This window comes from Antrostomus carolinensis, unplaced genomic scaffold (assembly GCF_000700745.2).
Source record: "Antrostomus carolinensis isolate BGI_N321 unplaced genomic scaffold, ASM70074v2 Scaffold20020, whole genome shotgun sequence".
Lineage (NCBI taxonomy): Eukaryota > Metazoa > Chordata > Aves > Caprimulgiformes > Caprimulgidae > Antrostomus > Antrostomus carolinensis.
In genome coordinates, this window is record NW_010287941.1 from 1 (window position 1) to 20,295 (window position 20,295).

At 40.0% G+C, this 20,295-nt stretch overlaps 1 protein-coding gene across 1 annotated transcript; it reads left to right on the forward strand.

Moving 5' to 3' along the window:
* Window positions 1-1,041: 1,041 nt before the first annotated feature.
* Window positions 1,042-19,958, forward strand: LOC104520194 (protein mono-ADP-ribosyltransferase PARP14; the record flags this gene model as incomplete). The annotated part of the gene is made up of 16 exons (XM_010164988.1): window positions 1,042-1,172; window positions 1,264-1,297; window positions 3,514-3,774; window positions 4,377-4,613; window positions 5,590-7,862; window positions 9,532-9,762; window positions 9,990-10,211; window positions 10,664-10,730; window positions 11,686-11,835; window positions 12,540-12,602; window positions 13,967-14,134; window positions 14,961-15,167; window positions 15,252-15,860; window positions 16,430-16,575; window positions 17,891-18,065; window positions 19,669-19,958. Coding segments are annotated over 16 exons (5,264 nt in total), but the record flags the coding sequence as incomplete, so codon positions are not given.
* Between the last annotated feature and the right edge of the window lie 337 nt (window positions 19,959-20,295).

Sequence of the window (20,295 nt, forward strand, 5' to 3'; positions counted from 1 at the left end):
GGGCCGGGGGCCGGGGAGCGGGTTGGTGTGTCGGCTCCCGATACAAGGCGCTGTCCCGTGCGCTGTAACTCGCACTTTCTGCGCGTTAACATATATATACCGACTTAATTATTGCATCGAATGTAATATGTATAATGTCTAGTGGGCGATATACAAATCTATAGTCTATAATATGTGTAATATACAAATCCGTAGTCTATAATGTCATATACATCCCATAATAGGCAATATAGAATATGTAATTGCTTATATATGTGCTTAAATTGGGTGCTCAGCACTAGCCTCTTGATTGCATTTTTAATAACTCCAGGCTATAAGTTAATAAATATATCCTACCGGCTATAGATACATATATATATGTTAATTTTGATGTACAGTAGTATTCTCTAGATGGTACTGGGAATAATAATGCTGATGTTAATATAACTTAATATGTCTTGTCACTACATATGTATATGTACATATGTCACTACTTAATATATCTTGTCACTAAAAAATGTGACATATGTAATGTACATGTGTTTATATAAATTTGAAGCAAGGTGGAAAGCATTCAGCTGCAGTTGTGTTAAATGTATACATATAAATGCATGTACATATATGTGCATAAAGGCATATGCATACAGATTATTTTTTTTTTCCTTCCTTATCATGCTTCCTAGTTGCTGACACACTCGGCTGGTAAGTTCAGGGGACACAACCCCAAGCCATTTTGGCACTGGCTAGGAGAGAGTGTTGGGGGTGGTACCCAGACCCATGTGCTGCTGCCCCAGCACAAGGCTGCTGGCAGCACCGACCAGGAAACACGTGGAGGAGTTTGGCTTCGCATCTCTGGTGGTTTTTTTGCAGAAATAACATCCTCTGCTGTTCTTCATTTCAGGAGGAAAGCCTCGTGCGTGCTGTTTTAACATCCTGAATTTAAAGCTCTTTCATTTTGTGGGATGGTACATGTGTCTTAATGTAGTGGTGGAAGTGTGCTACATAATTTAAAGTTGTATTTCTATTCAGATTGTCACTGAGGTGTTTTTTGGTTTTATTTAGTGAAGCAACGAGTTCTTGAGAAACAGTCTCATCAGCTGTATTTGGGAAAAAAAGAACTGAATTTGATTGTCACAGAGCCTGAAACAGCTGCTGAAGAGGAGACACTTGAAGAAAAATTAGTTCCTGCAAAGGTGAAAAAAAATTGTAACCCTAACCAGAGCTTTGAAATGGTGGTGAGAGTGTCAAATCAGTCACTTATATTTTGCTTTCATTTTGCTTTAGGCTCTGGATCCCGTGAGCAACATTGAAACAAAAGGTAAAATGTTATCTGTCATTCAGACTCTTCATAAAGCGAAAATGTTGGTGCTTTTCTCCACACGTGGTTCCAGTTCTGTGGGGAGTTGTGCTGAAATCTTCTGAGTTTTGCAGCCTGAGTTAGGTGCCACAGGGAAAGATGTCTGGTCAGGGACGCTGTAGACTTGATCACCAAGGATGGCATCCACCTTGCCAGACTTGGACCAGATGTCTGGTTTTAGCTTCTAAAATAGCCTTTTTAATCAGAGGAGCATCTCCAGAGAGGGATTTGGTTCCCTTATGCTGCATAACTGATCTAAGATAAGATTCTAGGTCTTGGGCCCAGGCCTGGTGTCTTTGTGCTCCCTGCAGGTAGGCGAGCCTATAAAGGCAAGTGGTGTATCTCCCCAGTACCTCAGTGACTTCAGCCAGGTCCTCTTTCAGCAATATTCTGCTAAGCTGAATTTATGATTCAGGAAGCAACCTAGAAAACAGTACTGCACACCCAAATATAGCCACATCTATGAAGAGTAAATACGCAGCCCCGAGACAGACCAGTTCATCAGGAAGTTCTTCAGTAATTACCATCCTGACTTTTTCTTTCTGTATGAACTCCTGTTTGGTGCCATTTTGGGTAGTTTTCCACCTTTCAAAATCACATACTCAAAGTTGTCTTCTACTATTTTTTAGTTACACTAGAGAGGAACCTGAAAGTCCTCAGGTGCTGCTCTTAATTGCTTTGTTGGATCAGCCTAGCTTTCACTTTTGGCTTTTTCGTGCTTTCTTTGGTAGATCTAGTGGAGCAGATATTTCCTGTTGGCGATCTAGAAATTAATAACTAGCATCTGTAGAGCTATTGCTTCGTGATTATTACTTTTGTTTTCCTCTTGTTGGGTTTATGCTGGTAGGCCTTCAAAGGCAGCTGTCTTCTCTAAATGTTATGGGTTTGGTATCAGTTGTTGTACCTCGAGAGAGCTTGTAAACCCAGCGAGCGGGCAGAGCCAGCCTGTTTGTGCTGCTGCCTGCTTGAGCCTTCCCACCCAGCATCTCTGTCTCTCTCCCTGCCCCCCATGGCCGGCCCTGGATGCTGCCCCAGGACTGAGGGATTTTTGGGTGTTCTTGAGCAAATGCAAACAGAAACCCTATACCCCCAACATCTCTGGTCAGGTGTACAACTGCTCCAATGAGCTCCTCTCCCCTCAGTCGTACGTGTCCTCTGCCACTGCCAGAGATTTATACTGGGGCCCTGGGGGTTTATACTGAGGGTGGTGAGCACCAGGGTTTCATTTGATGCTCATCTCCCTGCCATAGTGCAGGGATACGCTGGTTTACCACATTGAGAGAGGCTGGTGGTCCTACTAGTGTTCATTGGGGCAAGAAGTGGAGAGCTGCCTTTGTTTGTGAGTATGGCCATCTTGAGCACCCTGGGGTGCCCTCTGGCCTGTGCCAGTCCCCCGCCACCCTGCAATGCTCTCTGACCACTGTTTTCCATGACTTGTTGGACAGTTGTGTCGCCACGTACCTGGGTGATGCTTTTAGTTTACTCGGGCACATGGAGGAGGATGTCATTCTCGTTTGGAGGTTCTCTGCCACCTCCACCCTCATGTCTGCAAAGCTGGACATGTGCCTTCCTCGGGCAGCCGCTGGACTTCTGGGGTACTCAGTGGTCACCCCTGTCTATATTTTCTAGCAACAAAATTTTGTTGCATCCCTGACAGCCTTCTGTGCACGAGTCCTTCAGCGCTGTCATGCCACACTGATGGTCATCAGGAGGCTTTGCACTGAGTCACACAGAGCTACGGGTGGCCTGTGGTGCCTGTGGATGTCCTGAGCTATGTTTGGGCTTGTTGTATCTGCACCTGGGCTAAGAAACAGACACAGAGGCTGCAGGGTCTCTCACAAACCCTCCCAATGCCTGAGGAGCCGTGGCCAATTTTCTCAATGGATTTTATTTTATTTTATTTTATTGATGTCTCTGACTGGGAGATATCTGAGCGACCTTGGACTTGTTTACTCATGGCTATTTTTGTGCCACCAAAGAAGCTGCCTGCAGCCCCGCAGAATATTGTGTCTGGGCTGTTTTGGATCCCAAAACGTCCTGGGGTAGCCTGCAGTATTTGGTTGGTTAGATGATGTCCCTTCTTGGGAAAGGAAAGGAGAGAAAGGGTAAGCAAAAACTGCTTATTCCAGAAAATGTGTACCAATATGTCATGTGGCTTATTTCTCTTTCTGTTGAAGTTGATGCAGAAGCCTTGCAGAAAGCAGAGAGTGTTCTTCCGAACAATGAACCACAGGAGGAAGCTAGCTCTGCGGAGAACATCGCAGAAAAGCCTGCAGAGACCTCACCTTCGGTGGTGTTTGACAACATACAAGGATGCAGTCCAAAATGCTTCCGTATGCTGTTAGAGAACGTCAGTGGCCTGTCAGTAGATGATGACTTCACTGTGGAAGTGATACCTGAAATAAATGCTGCCGTAGCTACCTTTATAAAAAGTATCGGTAAGACAGGATGAACATCATCATTTGCCATGTCTATGTATGAGTAATAGCTTTCAGAACTTGAGTCCTCTCCTGTTAGATTCAGACAGTTTTGAAAAGAGAGACTGTAGTCTCTCCAGGAAGATGTAAATCTTATATACAGCTCTGCATGAAAATGCCTGTGATCCAAATGTTACACTGAAAAAAGAAAGTGGTGGCATCTTCATTATCTGAGATTGGATGAGAATGTTTCATTGTCTCTGTCTTATTTTGGGTTAGATGGAGAAGAATTAGAAGTGGACTGTGTGTGGAAATGAGTTTGAGTTCTGCAAATTATTGAAGTATACAAAGTCTCCATTTGAGGAGACGGTGAAACAAAAGTGCTTAGTTTAAACAAGAGATGAGGAAGAGGGGAACCGATACATAGTGGTAGGGAATAGCAGAGAGTAAGGTGGCTGTGTGCATTTCCCCTTTTTTCGTTACAACACAGTTATTTGGCACCAAAGACAGCTTGGCTCCAACTACAGGGAGAAGTAGACTCAGCTCATTTCTTTGCCAGAAGCAGTAGCCAGGTCTGATAACAGCACAGGAAAACACAGTTCATCCTGCTTTTCTGTTTACAGATACTGAAGAATTTGTCAAAAAATGTTCAGAAAACAACAGAATTAAAGAATTCAAAATGACTGCCAGGCTTCTTGAATTGACTCAGAGCATCAAGGCTGAAAACATACCGGAGACCGTTTCCACAGACTACATCACCGTTTACTTTGAGAGTGTGCGGAACGGAGGGGGGCCCGTGCTGGAAGTCCAGCTCTTCCCTGACGAGAACTCGGCCATCATTACTTTCTGTGATCACAAAGGTAACATTGTGCTTCGCCTGACCAAAGTGCTCCAGGCAGAGGACCTGAAAGAAAATTACCTGAAATTTGGGCATTAGGATAAGCCTGGCTTGCTGTCACTAAAGCCAGCATACATTGTCCTGCTCCTGTGCTAAATCCAGTGCTCTGGATTTGGAAATACTGCTCCATGTCTAGAGTTTCAGAATCTCTCTGGTTTTTTATGTTACCAGAGGTTCATTTTAGTACCTGCTTTGTGCATGGGTTGTTTCTACTGATGTTTTTTTTTCCCCATTTACAGACGTTTTTATCATCAATGCAACATGAATTGTACTTACAGGGAGATGAAGCAGGATTTCTTAATGACTTCAGCTTTCACAGTTAGCTTTCAGAAACTAATTAAGGTCAAATATATTCATTATCAGGGAAGAATAGAGCTAAAGAACAATCTTGTTACTATTCCTTGTGTTGAATCACTGTCCCATTTTTGTGCCAGCACAACCTCTGGTAAATATCTCTGTGTTAGGAGACTCCTGGTTTAGTAATTCCATTACTTCAATCACCTGGCAGATATCTTTAATTATTTTTCTTCTGACTCTCAGAATTTGCTTAAGAATATTTTGTATGTTAAGTTAGTAGGTAATCTGGATCACTGTAATGTGGTTTTAAGTACCTGACAACATTATAATTCCTTTCCTTTGTCCATTCCAATTGAAATAGGAAAAAAAAAATGCACTGGCATGAAGAGCTGTATTTTAAGTTGACAGTAAGGAGCATTTCATAGTAGGAACTTGATATGGCCCTGCTCAGGCATGTTTACTGTATTTGCCTTTTATCTTGTCCCCTGCAAAGTGGTTTGGAAATCTGAAAGGCACAAAAATGGCTCTTTCAAATGAGAAGAAAAAAAAAATATTCATTGCAATAGTTTAAAACACAGTCATGTGCCTGATTTGAAGTTAATGATATATGTGTGCTTGTCTCTGTGTGTGCTAACTTTTAGATGTGAAAACTGTCTTAGAAAAGCAGCATTTACTGGAGGAGACACAGATTTCTGTGCATCCATATTACCACTCCCTAGGAACAGCTCTCTATGGAGAAGAAAGACCAACTATCAAGATGCCAGACCCCGTTAGGGTGCCACTAGATCCGTATGTCTGGCAGTTTTTACAAGGGCAGCCTCAGCTGATCCAAGACATAAACCAGAAAATGGCAATTTGCCATTGTGAGCTAAAATGGCCAGAGACAGACTGTGCACAGCCAGAAATTACATTGTGCCCGTCATCATCTCTCTCCAAGCAGAAAAAGCCAATGATCAAGTTGATCAAGACATGGAAGCAAGATGCTTCTACTGAGTTCTCACGTATCATGTCATGTTACATAGCTATAAAGTGTAAAGTAAACTCAGTGGATTGGGAAGAGGTGAAAAACAGATTGGTGAAAGATGTTGCTTTGATCATAACTGATATTTCTGAGGAGATGGTGGTGATTGCAGGCAACAGAGCAGCAGTGGACAGTGCAGAGAAAGAAGTGAGGGAATGCATGGAAAAAGCCATGAAAGAAAGTGAAAGGGAAAAACAAAGCATAGAAATTTCAGTGCCAGTGGTCCCAGGGAAGTATGCCATTCTGCACAATGCTGGGCTAGAAGAGAATATTCACAAAGAATATCCCTGCTTAAAGATCTTTTATGACGACACAAAAAACACTTTTCAGTTGTGTGGGTTACCTGCAGAAGTATATAAAATCAAAGCTGACTTACTGGAAAAGGTATTGAACATGCCATGTACATCAGTTCCCATTGATCCTCGTGTTTTCTGCTATCTACGGCACGTAGATAATAAAACAATGTCAGAGACATTATTCATTAGTGAAAAAATTAATGCTTTTTATGAGCTTGAGAATGATACTGTGTTGCTATTTGGAGATGCTCCCCAAGATCTTTTAGAAGCAGAAAAGCAAATAACGGCAGGCTTAGCATATCAGTGTGTCAATGTGGAGGACAGTGAGGTCATTAAAAAGGAGCAGTGGAGGAGTCTTCTTGCCTCCTTGCGTGAGAAGCACAATTCTTCCCAGGAAACTCTACTCATTGATGAACCTGTGGGAAAAGAAAATACCATTATTATTTCTGGCTTTTCTAAGGCTGTAACAGAAGCTTATCAGCAAATTAGTGATTTTGTAGATAGAAACATAAACGTGGAAAAAGTAATCCCGGCTAAGTCAGTGGTGGCAGTGCGGTTTGTAGAGAAAGAAAAAACCAATGTTTATCATCCACTGAAGAAGAAAGGTGTGACAGTATATTTTAACACCAAGACACCATCTATTTCCCTGAGTGGACCAAGAGCAGAAGTGCCCAAAGCAGTGACCGTGTTTGAAAAAATTCTCTCATCCCTTTACTTGAAAAATGTGCCAAATGATAAACCAGGAGCCAAAGAGATCTTCATTGAGAGGATGGAGTCGTACATTTTTGAGGCAAAGCAGAAATTTGACTGTTTGATTAGGTTGGAAGGAGAAGAAGAGCAGCAACAACAACGGAAGAGTGAAGTAGTTGTTGATAAAGAGAAAAGAAAGCTCTACTACAAGAAAATGATGATAGATGGAGTTATAGTAGCAGTGTATAAAGGTAACTTGGGTAATTACCCAGCTGATGTTGTGGTGAATGCATCTGATGAAGACTTAAAACACATTGCTGAGGTGCTGTTAAAAGCAGCTGGTCCAGGGTTGAAACAGGAGTGTGACGAGCTGGTGAGGAGGAACGGGAATTTGCAACCTGGGTGTGCTGTTATCACTGGTGCTGGGAAACTCCCCTGCAAGAATGTCATCCATGCTGTTTGGCCCAAGTGGAGCAAGAATGAAGCAGACAAGTGCACATCCTTGTTAAAAAAGACAGTGAAGAAAAGTCTACAGCTAGCTGAAACATACAATTATCGTACTATAGCTCTGCCCGCAGTAAGCGGAGGGGTTTTTGGCTTCCCGCTGCAGACGTGTACACATTCAATTTTATCTGCCATCAAGGAGGCCTTGAAAGAATCCATGGGGGAGGGCAGCTTGAAGGAGATTCATCTTGTGGATGATGCAGAAGAAACAGTTCAGGCTCTGAGTGAGGCAGCAAGAAAAGTGTTTGCAGTTAAATTACCCTCCCTGCCACATGTGATGCCATGCTTCGAAGACTTGAAGCTGAGAGAAAGCCAGAAGGAGAAGAGAAAGGATCTGCGGATGATTATGACAAATGAAGGGCTTCGCATCCAAATAGAGGAGAAAAACATTCAGGAAGCCACGGTAGGTCTTTAATTTTCTGCTTCCTCTCTAACCTGATTGAGTGTCTTCTTTAAATATAAGTAGAAAAGGAAGGACAGTAGGCTACATGGTTTTACAAGGCAATTGCTATGTAAGGAGTCAACGGCTCTGTGCTAGCTAAACGAGAAGGTGAACTTGGAAAGCTGGTGGTTTTCAGGTTGGGATCTGTCACTCTGCAGCTGTTTCTGGTGGACAGCTGTGAATTTTGGGATGTTTCGTTCCCAGCTAGATTTTATTAGTGCTCCAGATCAAAGGTCAACATGTAAAACAGTTTGCTTTTTTTCTAGAAGGGAAATATTAAAATGCTTCCTACAAGTATTTATACAATCTGTAGCCATCTAGATTGGATATTATGGGAAGTTGGCACCTTCCTTGGCTGTTGCTGTGAGCCATGCTGACAGGAAGGTTGTAGCTTATTGGTTTTAGTACCCTTCTCTTTTGATGGATTAAAGACACAGTCTGTGAAGAGGTTATTGGGCTCTAGAAACACGACCCCATAGAAGAGTGTATGCTTAAATTGTTTTGCTAAAGTCTAGACCTGGTTCTACTTATTTTTTCCCCCTTTTTCTTTTTTCATTCTTTTTGCTAACAAAGAGTTTAACTACTAGTCACCTAGACAATCAAGACTTGGTTTACACCTTTGACGTAGTTTCTTAGGTTTTTTTTCTTCAGTGAGGCAAAGTGCATCTTGATAAATCTCTGTTTTTTTTTCAACAGCCCCCAATTTTTATATTTTGTAAGTTTTAAATCTCCCTAAATTATTATTATTGTCCTGTTGTTTCAATATTAGTCGCTTTAGTTGTCATTTTGGTGCCTGTAAAAGGCTATTCCAATAAAAGAGAAATACTAGATGAAAAAAAAAAAAAAACAAAAACCAAAAAACCTCATGTGATAGTTTCACTGTCTATCTAGGATATTAACTCTATCCTAGCCAAACCAGGACACCTCAACATGACACATCTAATTAAAATGTCTCCAGTGGAAAAAAGCAAAGCAAATGCCACACTTTGGGTCTTTGCCTGTTTTACTTCATGAGAGCACAACCACCTCCCTTCACTTTGTTTTGGTGCATGAGGTGCTGCTTTTCTGATAAGGTGTAGCCAGTCACACTTCAGTGAAAAGGAGGAAAGGGACATTAAAACTTCTACATTACGTGTACCTTATACAATACATATATTTTTCATCCTGTGATGATTCTAGAGAAGAAGGAACAATACTGCAGCAGTTCTTCCCAAGGAAATGTAGGACAGGCTGGGTCTGAGGAGAGGGAATGAAGCAGGCTGTAGAGTTTGGATTTATTGCAGCTGCCCAGACACTGGTGTCTGCTTGGGACAAGGTGGGTCACAGCTTTACCTCCATTGAGGGCTTGACAGTGATGGATGGATGGACACATGGATGGATGGATGGATGACCTGCTTGCACCTAGATACCTGTGGTGTTGGTACTCACAGGGGGTCTGGTGCTGCCTACCATAGGTTTCCTACAAATCCAGGAATAGTCAGTACGCAGAAGCTGTGCTGAAAACCAAGTTATGTCTCCATTGGCATCTTGTTTTCCGTGCTGTGCGTTGCTTTGGTAGTGCTATTGGTCTCGATGTGTATTTTTACTTGGAAGTCTGGCTATAGACATTTTTGTTGTAATTTTGTTGCAGACGGATGTTATTGTCAACAGTGTTGGCACAGATCTGAAGTTTGGCGTGGGACCTCTTTGCAAAGCTTTGCTAGAAAAGGCTGGACCAGCACTCCAAGTAGAGTTTGACAAACAAAGAAGGGGTGCTGGTCAAGGGAGTGTGGTCTGCACCAGTGGATGCGCTCTGACCTGCAAGTCTGTGTTTCATGCCATAGTTCCTATATGGGATGGAGGAAAAGGACAGGCTCTGAAGGTACATTTTAATTATTTTTTTTTTTTTTAAAGATAAATTGATTTTGAAAACAGATTTACTTGGGATCCTTTCCTGAAGTTTCAGGTTTTAAAATAGTTTAGATGACTCAACTACATTTACTTCTGTTGGAGTGACCTTAAAGATGCCTTGATGCACTGGGACTTTTTTCTCATAGCAGTATAGTCTGTATGGAACTAATAATAAATTCTTTTTGTTGTGTTTTACAGGACTTAGAAGATATAATCAATTTCTGCTTGAGGAGAACTGAAGAGCTTGGACTGAAATCAATCACTTTCCCCACTATAGGAACTGGAGGATTTGGATTTCCTAAAATGGTTGTTGCTAAGTTAATGTTTGATGTGGTATTCAAGTTCAGTAGTACTCACCCTCAGAAGACTCTCCAGGAAGTTCATTTTCTCTTGAATCCGAAAGATATAGATAACATTCAGGTAGTTCTTCTCAGGACAAAGCTGTCTGTCTTATATACTGTTCTAATTATGCCTTAACAATATATTTTAGTTACATTGCTTTCTTAAGGGAATAATTTAGCACTTTCTTACTGCTGTGGGCTGGTGTCTGTGGGATGTCTCTCCAGTGTCTCACTGAGTATCTCTGAAATACAAACTCTCAGCAAGCACAAGCTGCAGACAGAACTGGCTTTGCTGCTGGTGCTATAAACGCTCGTAGATGCTCACTCGTCTTTTGACAGAGGAGTTCTGGCAATGTAAAGACAGGATCTGTGAATGCAGTGTCCTTCCACTGTTGTTAATGATACCTAAACACAACAGTAAAATGCATCAAATGGCTCAGAAGGAGCCACATGACTGCTAATATTAATTATAGAAATATTTGGTATATAAACTCTGACCTACTATCTCTGGTATCTTTTTTCTCTTCTTAGGCTTTTACTGCTGAACTAGAACATAGAGTAGCTGGAAGTTCCGGTGCTGCAGCATCACCACAGCCAAGTAAGATGTGTAGGGGCAGGAGGTGGGACATAGGGGATAATGTAAATATTGTAAAGTGGTTTTATATGTATTGGGAAACAGACAAAATGTCATCAAGACACATGGCATTTTTTTTTTCCTTCCTAATGGACTGGCATTCTTAAACTGCATTTGTAAAAATCTTAAAGAGGAATTTCTTTTGTTGAGGACATACTCATCTCTTAGTGAGGCCAGTCGTATTGCATGGAAGAGGATATCATGATAGGAGAACCTTTAGTTTGTCCTACTCAAAGGGCACAAGAACTTGGTATTGCTTTGCCAACCAAGCCATACATAATGTGTTTCTGTACTTTTAATCTCCTATATAGAGATATACGGAATGGATTCTTTCCTTTCCATTTATTAATTGATGGTAGTGTGACACAGTAGCAAAAACATGAGTGAACTGCATCAACGGCAGAGGCTTAGTCATAAGAATATATAGCTCTTTTTTCTCAGTTGCTGTGAGACAAAGTTAAGAGTATGCAGATAAAATATGAATTAGGTAAGTTTAGACTAGAAGTAAAGAACAGTTTATGTCTATGAGGCTAAAGGTGAAATACTTACAAAAGTGGTGTGATAGGATCTCTGTTGCTGGCAATGTTTAAGCCAGATACTCCATTTCTTGTAAGTGTTAATTCAGGAAACTCTGTTACAGAGCTGGTCAGATCAGAAAACCCCAGAAGTCCTTTCTGAATTCATACTGCGTCAATTTACAGGAATAGAAATGGTTTCACTTTCGCTGTATTTAAACAGGAAGAATACTGCCCCTCCCTGCTTTCAGAATTGGAGTAAAGGGAAAGGCAGAGGCTCTCTAGGTCCATCAAACTGATCTAGAGCATATTCCTTAAAATGATAAGTTGAAGTTTCCATCAGTGGGAGAGAACAATACCCAAATGTAGAGAAGTATTTTAAGGCATTTTTCTTTCCATTGCAGGTGTCGTTAGGCCTCGTTCACCTGAACTACTGAAAGTTACTGAAAAGCAGATTGGTTCCATTACACTCCAAGTAGTTTGTGGAGATATTACCAATGAAGATACAGAGGTTATTGTAAACATAGCAAATTCACTATTTGATGCCTCATCAGGTATTGTATTGAGTATATAATTCTTTAGTGATAAATTTGGGCTAGTTTTTAGAAAGGGGCAGGAGAAAGAATTGTCTGTATGAGAAACTTTTATGAAGTATCTTTCAGATGAGAGAGAGAGAGCGAGTGTTGTGATTATTCAGGAAGCAGATCTTAGAGGTTTTTTCGACGTGTCCTGAATATCCAATTTAGTTTCCAAACAAACAGAAGGCATCTGACCAGATTATTCTTGTTTAAAACCAAAAATGCTTAAATAAAAGGCACTTTTTAGATCAAATACAATTTTGAAAAACTGCTCTTGTCCTAATATGTTTCACTGTAAGCCCGAAGCCCTGGTTAAGTAAATTGACCTGTAAGAAGCAAAGAATTCTTTGGTGACATTGTCAATTGCAAACATGAAAGACATTAAATGATACAATTCAAAGCAATCGGAGAGTTTGGTGTGGGGTGTATTATTGGCTGGTGAAAGGATGACATAGGAGTTCTTGTTAATGATTTCTAATCAATGATGAAGGCAGTGTTCTCTTTGCAGCCAGTGTAGTGTGCCATGGAGGGTACTTAGGGCAAGGTCTTGCACTTTGTGGGATCTTGCCATAGGAGAATTTGGAGAATAGGTAGAGTACAGAAGTTGAGTCGAATTTTGGGGGAAAAAACAAAACAAAGTTGACTTAATGAATGTGTATGTTTTTCTTGTATAACTTAAGGGGTCTTCAAAGCAATTATGGATGCTGCTGGTTCCGAAGTACAAAGAGAATGTAATCAATATGGTAAGTTAAAGCATACTATTTTGTTTGATTTTTTTTTTTTTTGTTCTGTCTGAAAACTTAAAGTTGTTTTATAATTCTCTACTCTGATCATATAATTATTTCATCTGAAAACACAGCTTTCAGTTTTAAGAATTTTGAAAATCCCTGGTGTTGTTTTGACACCTACTTTGAGAATTTTTCCTTTCACAGCTGGATGGATATAGTTTTCTGATGCTAATAAGTGCTGGGAAATTAATGTGATTTAATTTCCTTAACCCTGAAATTACTCAAGTGTGTTCCTCAAGTAAGAACAGAAACAGTCCCATTAACTTGAGTATAGTTTTTAAGCTCATCTGTTGTCAGCTACAGGAGAACTGAAGTTTTGACTCTGAAAAAAGTGGTGTCAGGCTGTCTTTTGGTGTGAGCAAGTGCAGGACTGGATTTTAAAAGCTCGTAGAAAATCTGGGTTTATATTCACAAACACATTAACTATTTTTTACTGAAACAATGTAACTCTGCTTATCACCCTGATCCTGAGTTGTTCCATAGTCTGCATTCTGCCAGACCTGTAGAGCAGCAAAATCCCAACTCACTGTGGTTGGCCTCTACGAGCACAAAAAGGAACACCTTCTGGTTGCATAAACAAAATGTTCTTGCTCTGAGTCTGGAAGTTAACTTTCAAAATGGAGTTTCCTGGATATTTTTCCCAGCCTTTGGTTCTGCAGGCTCCCCCTGTTTATCAGCCTGATCTCAGCACATGCAGAGTGTCTTAGAATCAATCGGTCATTACCTTTGTGACCAGTAAAGTGGTATGTAACTCTGTGTTCATCATTCCATTCATCCTCACAACATGACTCCATTTTGAGGTGTTTGTAATTAAACGGGAGTGCTCTGAAAAACATGAATGTCTTTTTAAAGATTCCATACAGCAGTTCTTGGATCAGCTGGTCATTATCTTAATATTATTTTAACCATTCAGCTCTTCTGTAGAATAAGAGTTTGAGCTTTCAAGGCATAACTGGCATAAGAAAAGTTTTCTCATAGAAATGAATCGTGCACATTCTGTTGGCATGCTTTTAAATAAAAGTTAACTGTATTTAAATTCAACATAATTTCTTAAGCTTTACTTAATAGGAAACTGCTTTTTAGCAGAGATCTTGGGAAATTAGGAAACACACAATTACTTGAATTACTTTCTCAAAGAAATTCTGCAATTGTGGTATTTACAGAGAAAACCTGGAATCAAAAAACAGGGCAATATAGCTCACAGTGGATTTCTTTGCACTTTTTCAATTTCTCTCCTAGCATTAGTATAACCAGCTGTCTTATCAGAAGATAGCCACTTTGAAAATGTTATGTCTCCTTTTTTATCTTCTGTCTTCTAGCTGGGCAGCTTGGAAATGACTTTATTACCACAAAAGGTGGAAAACTGTTGTGCAGTAAAATCATCCACTTAATTCACAACGACGGCGTGAAGAATCAGGTCTCCAAAGTGCTTAAGGAATGTGAGCTAAGGATGTACAAATCTGTTGCCTTCCCAGCAATTGGAACAGGTTTGTGTTTTCTTGGGAGAGTGATGAGGGCTGTGATGGGGGTAGTTCAGAAACTGGGACAAAGTTAATACTTCTGATATGGGTAACAGTAGACTTGTACAGGAGCTCCATAAACTGTGACTTGTGAAAGTTCACTGTAGTCAGTTCAAACACAATCTGCACACTTCAGAAATGCTGCTTTTTTAAAAAAAAAACTATAAATATTACAGTCAATATTGTTTGAGCAAGAAAACCTAAAGAAAAGGTATTGCTCCATAAAAGACATTCTGCCCCAAAAGAGACTGTGTATCTCAGCTGGCCACCCTGCATTTTTCTTCAAACTTTCCACAGACCTTGCTTTGGGATTTCAGCCACACGGGAGGGCTGGGGTCAGGGTTTATAGGCAAAGAAATCCAGAGTTGTCCTGAGACCAAAACCTTGCCTGGCTGACTAAGGAAATTGTGAGCTGGGTACAGAATACCTGCAGTTTACACCTTTTATGGGTCTTGTTTCAGCCTATCTGCTGTTTAAAGATAGGGATAGAGGTAGTGATGTGTGGGTTTAAAAACGTCAGGGGGATGCTATGGCTGAAGTGCTTGTTGGAGCCTCCAGGTAAATGGGGGGTAAATTCCAGAAGGGCTTCTCAGGTCTTTGAAGGGTGTCAGCTCCTGGAGCTCCCAGGCTTAGGTGTAAAGCTGAGGTTAAGCCTGGGGCTTTGGCCAGAAAGTGTGATGGAGGAGGAGAGGGGGACACCAGTCTGTATGGGCTGGGGATGTGATCTCTGTTTTCTGGATGCTGCCTTGATTTACGTACTGTTCACTGATACATGCCTTTTATTGTTGTTTAGGTCAAGCAGGACAGAGTCCAGCGAAGGTAGCTGATGACATGTTGGATGCTATAGTGGAATTTGCAAGCAAAAAATCAGTACAGCATTTGAAAAAAATTAGAATCGTCATCTTCCAGATAAATATGCTCAAAGACTTCGCCGAAAGCCTGAAGAAAAGAGACTATTCAGATTCATCCACAACAGGTTCGTGGATTTCTACATTTAAATGTAAGTAGGTGGGTTTTCCATGTGCACATAAAACTAAAGATCTTTTATTTAAAACTAACAATTAACATATATTTTTTTTCACAGCATTGTTTTGGAGCAGAAAACAACCCACTGAGACGAAAAAGCCCATGGTTTTGGAAAAGAAAGTTTATTTAGCCACATTTCAAATTTGTGGAGAAAGCCAAAAAAATGTGGATGCAGCTGAGTCTTGGATAAATAATTTAATTTTAAAGGAACAGTTGGAAAACAATATTTCAGATGAGCTAATTGAAAACTTTGATGAGAGGCAAATTGATGCTTTGGCAGATCTCCAGAGAAAAAAGCTTGTTTCCATTGAGCTTGAAAATAAGCTTTCCCCCCCTCACATTAAAATTTCTGGTGTTAGCAGGGATGTCTGTTGTGTTTATGTGGAAGTTCAAAAAATTATCCAAAAAATTAAAGATACTCAAGAAGAACGATCCAAGGCAGAGCTTGTTTATAACCTGGTAGAATGGAGGTATCCAGGAAGCAATGATAGCTTTGTTTCTTTTGATAAACTTACAAATATGCATCTGGAGGATGCAAAAATAGCTAAAAAACCACATCTTGTTGTCAAAATTAACAAGAAGAACTACAAGGTGGATCTGAATACTCTACAGGCTACTGATGACCAAGGAAAAACTACAAACGTTCAACGTGTGCCAAAGAATGAAGGTAAATTACAGCTTTGTTAATTAAAAAAACCCATTAATAGTGATTATTGAATGATAATTCTGATAAAAGCAAACTCAGGTATTCTGAAGTAAGCTATTCCATAGCTATTTTTCCTCTTTTTTTTTTTTTTTTTTTTTTACTTGTTATTTATTTTTTTCCCCAGGCATATCATAGCCAGGAGTTTTATTTCCATAATTAGTGGCAGATATGACTGAAATCAGAACATCTGTTTTATGTACAGATAAGATTTGTATTTATGTGACTAGTGAGCACAAGTTTTCATGCTTAAGTCTGACAAAGGAAGTGGTGTATGAAGAATGTGTAAAACTATTCTGTGGTTTTCAAACTTGTTTTAATTAGATACAGGTATGAAGATAATTAGACTAGAGAAAATGTAAAGTCTTAACAGTGCTTTACAGAGGCAGTCATGTATTGGAGAGAGAGAGAGAGAGAGAGTATTCTTGGAATGCAATACTGCATAAGGTACTGTCCTCTCAGCCAGTTGCAGCTGGTTTGTAGGACGTGCCTACAAAACTATCTGTGATAATAATGCAGTCTCTGTTTTGCAGATAAGCAGTCAATAGAGCTCCCTAAGCACTGGGAAGACATGCAGAACGAACGGGTCAAACTGGTGAATCTCAAGCCATCAAGTCAGGAATATCTGGATGTTCAGAACAAATTTTCTAAAACCTGTCCCAGCTTTGTCATAGAGAAGGTGAATACAATGGTGGGGGGAAAAGCAAATTCTTGGGTTAAAAACATGAATATACTTTCTAAGTATTTGTTTGTTAAGGTGTCTGCAACCTAATACACCTTTGATATGTCAGTCTCGCCAGCACTGCACAGGGTGGATATAAATAACATTTCCTAAGAGTTGCCCTGCCTTTTCTGCCTTCTAATAATGTAAAACCAGTGACCATCAGGTCTTCAGGCTGACTCTGTGTTCAACTAAATGTGGTGCTTACTAGTTAATGTGGGATTTCCATTGAGGGAATTCTATACTGAAATTGAAGCATGAGCAAACGCATTCAGAATACAAAGGAAAATAAAAAGACCACGCAGACTGGCCATAAAGCTTTTTACTATTTTACTACTTCTTCCCTGTCAGTCTCATAGCCTTTCAGGCTAGAGTGTTGGCTTCAACCAAAGTGTCAAGATTTGATCTGCTTACTGAGAAGTCTGCAACACAGTGCACAGAGATTTAATTGCCAGGGAGAAGATGGAATTACTCAAAATCAGGAGGAGTGATAAATAGGAGAAAATACAGTGAAATTAAGAGTGAGAAGATGTTTGAATTAATTTTCTTCCATCATGTCATTCAATGAGCATGGTCACTAAGATACAAATTGAACAAAATATTAGTGTACAATGGAAAAAATTAGGCGTTGACATGAAGTCCTTTTCCACTGAAAATTTAAAGATCTTACAGCAGTGCCTTAAGATTATACTTTGATGCAGATACAGTGTTTGCCCCTGAGCTATATTCATGTAGGCATAGGGAGCCAGCAACATCTGTCTTGCCATCCATTTATTTTTATACAAGACTTTTTCTTGGGGGTTGCTACGCTACACAGTAAAGGAAGTAATTTTGACTTCCAAGCTGAGATCTAGAAGAGAAACTTGAATTCAGTGTAATGCTGTCGCTACTGCCTACTCTTGAGTGAGAAAATCATCAGTAAAGATGATTAGGATGTACAGAAGGCATCTTACATCATTGCTTCTAGCAGTGCTGCAACAGCTTATTTCTAGAAGTGACAATGCACAGCTACCATGAGTGCCCGTGTGCCTGGTATACTAGGCAAGGCAAATGCATGCCAAAAGTGACCAAGCTTGAAAACCTCTTGTAAGCTACTTTGGTTTCTGATTTTTCAGGAGGCTTACGTATTCAGTTCCCCACCCCAAACCACATACTAACAGGGCATAGTAAAAATTACTGTCATTCTTTGTTTGATTTTGTTTTAATGCTTTCCTGAAGTGATAAATATTGGTCTCTACCAGTATAAATATAGTTCTATTTTGTAACTTTGCAGATTGAAAGAATACAAAATCCCTTCCTCTGGCAGACATACCAAATAAAAAAAAACTCTCTGTCTACAATGAACAAAAATCAAAATAATGAGAAGTTGCTGTTTCATGGGACAGCTGTATCCTCATTGAACACGATCAACTACAATGGATTTAATCGTGGCTTTGCTGGAAAGAATGGTGAGTCGTTATCCAAAGCAGTTAATTTCCTAAACATGTACAAGGTGCTAGGGAATGTTGATGTTACAGTTCTGCCAGCCCAACATGAAGACTGAATAAGGTTGGAGAACAACCTAATAAACAATTCTGGAGCATTAACTATATGGACAGAGGAGCTAACCTGTTAGTTAATCCCTTGTTGATAAATGCCACTAGCCAGAGAGTATCAGAAAAAGCTCACTTACTCTGAAATCAAGCCTGGGCACCTTTTCAGAAATGGTTTGTATCATCTGCCTACAGAAAGGAACAGGGACTGCTGTTGAACATCCTCAGCTGAGATACTAACCAGCTGCTCGTATCTCCTCTCCTCTTACAGGCACGTAGCAAAGTAGGGTACAGATACTTCTATTGCCTTCAAAGACAAGGAGAGCACAAGCAATCAGAAGATGCCACTCCCCTACCCTTTTTATGCAAATGAAATAAGTTGAATTTAATTAGTTAATTCTTCTCCTTCAATAGTTATTAGGGATAACTATTAAATATTTAGCAGAAAGATTGTTTTGTCCAGTTCCTCTAGTACAGTCATGTTTATTATTTGGTAGCATTCAAAGATGAAGGACAGGATCCAAAGAAGTCAAACTTGGGTTGAATTGAGGTACCAGGTGCTCTTAGAGCTCCTGCAACCTTACCTCAAAAGTCCTTACTCTTTATTCTTAATGTTTGCTTCCTTAAGACATAATTGTTCATGCCTAGGGCTGACTTGATCTTGAGAGAGCCAGACATCTTAACTCAGATCTAGTTGACACTTCAGTGTGGTCTGGATCCTAAAGCAGACATTTCTCTGGATCCTCTAGAGGTACTTACACTGATGTTTTCTTGAGAAAATGAAGCCTGACATACACAAAATGTATCAGGTTGTGCACAGATAGAAATGGCAGCCACTATTTCTTCCTATAACATGACTGGAGGAGATGTAGTTTTGCTTTCCTGCTCTTTGGTAGTGCCAGGAGGTTGTTTTACTCAGGATGCCAGAGCTCTAGATTCCCATGTCCTCTCGCTGCCTGTGAGTATTGACATCCACCTCACCATCGTGGCCATGATTTACGATAGCAAAGGCACACTTCCCTTCTGTCAGGCTGGGTAGCCATGCAAAAATATCCAAAGATGAGAGCAGCCAGATAGGAAGGACCTGTCTGGCCTGAACAGCTTTCTACCAGTGTCAGAAAAAAAGAAATCTGTCTCAGATTAAGAAACAGGATTCCTCTAACTTCTTGCTGTGAAGTGTAACTAGAAAATTGTAATTACAATTATAGAGTCATTGTAAGCTGAAAAGGCTCTGAAGATTTGCAATTTGATGGATTGCAGACTAAACAGAGAAAGGAAATCTTTTCCCCAAAGGAAAGAGCAGGCAAGACCTGGGTGTTGATATTACCTGACATCTAAGTGGATTCATACTTGATTCTGATACAAACAATTATTAATAGAATTTGCTGTTTAAATTATAACTGAATGTATAACTTCCACAGAGTGGAGGAAAAAAAAAAAATAAAAAAAATGGAGCTTTAGAGATTCTTATGGAAATCAGGACACTAACTATATTTGAAAACATTTTATTTCCAAACAGCTGCAAGCATTGGAAAAGGAACCTACTTTGCTGTTGATGCAAGTTACTCTGCTCAGGATACTTATTCCAGACCAGATACGAACGGCAAAAGATACATGTACTTGGCTCGGGTCCTCACTGGGCAGTACTGTGCTGGGAGTGGAGGACTAATCACTCCACCACCAAAAAACCCAGCGGATCCTACTGACATGTATGACAGCGTGGTTGACAATGTGAAAAATCCAACGATGTTTGTCGTATTTAGTGACATTCAGGCATATCCCGAACACCTTATTACTTTCAGAAAATAGAATATTCTTAATAGTCTGGAAAATGTTAGTGCCTTTTACATGTAGGAATTAATATGGCAATTCTTAATTCTTATTTACATCTCAGTTTCTTAAATTCATATACCCATGTGTTTAAATATGCCTTCAAATTATCAACACGATGCCAGGGTAAGCAAGTATTTTTGAACATGCTATTGCAATACTCACATTTGAAATGCAGTTATGTGGAGGTGCATAACTCAGGCATCCACTCATCCTTGTTGGTGCTAAGATTCCTGAAGAAAAAAAATCCAATTCTGGACATATACTCTGCATTCATTGTTTTACCTCCTTATGCTATTTGGCATACTTTGCTACT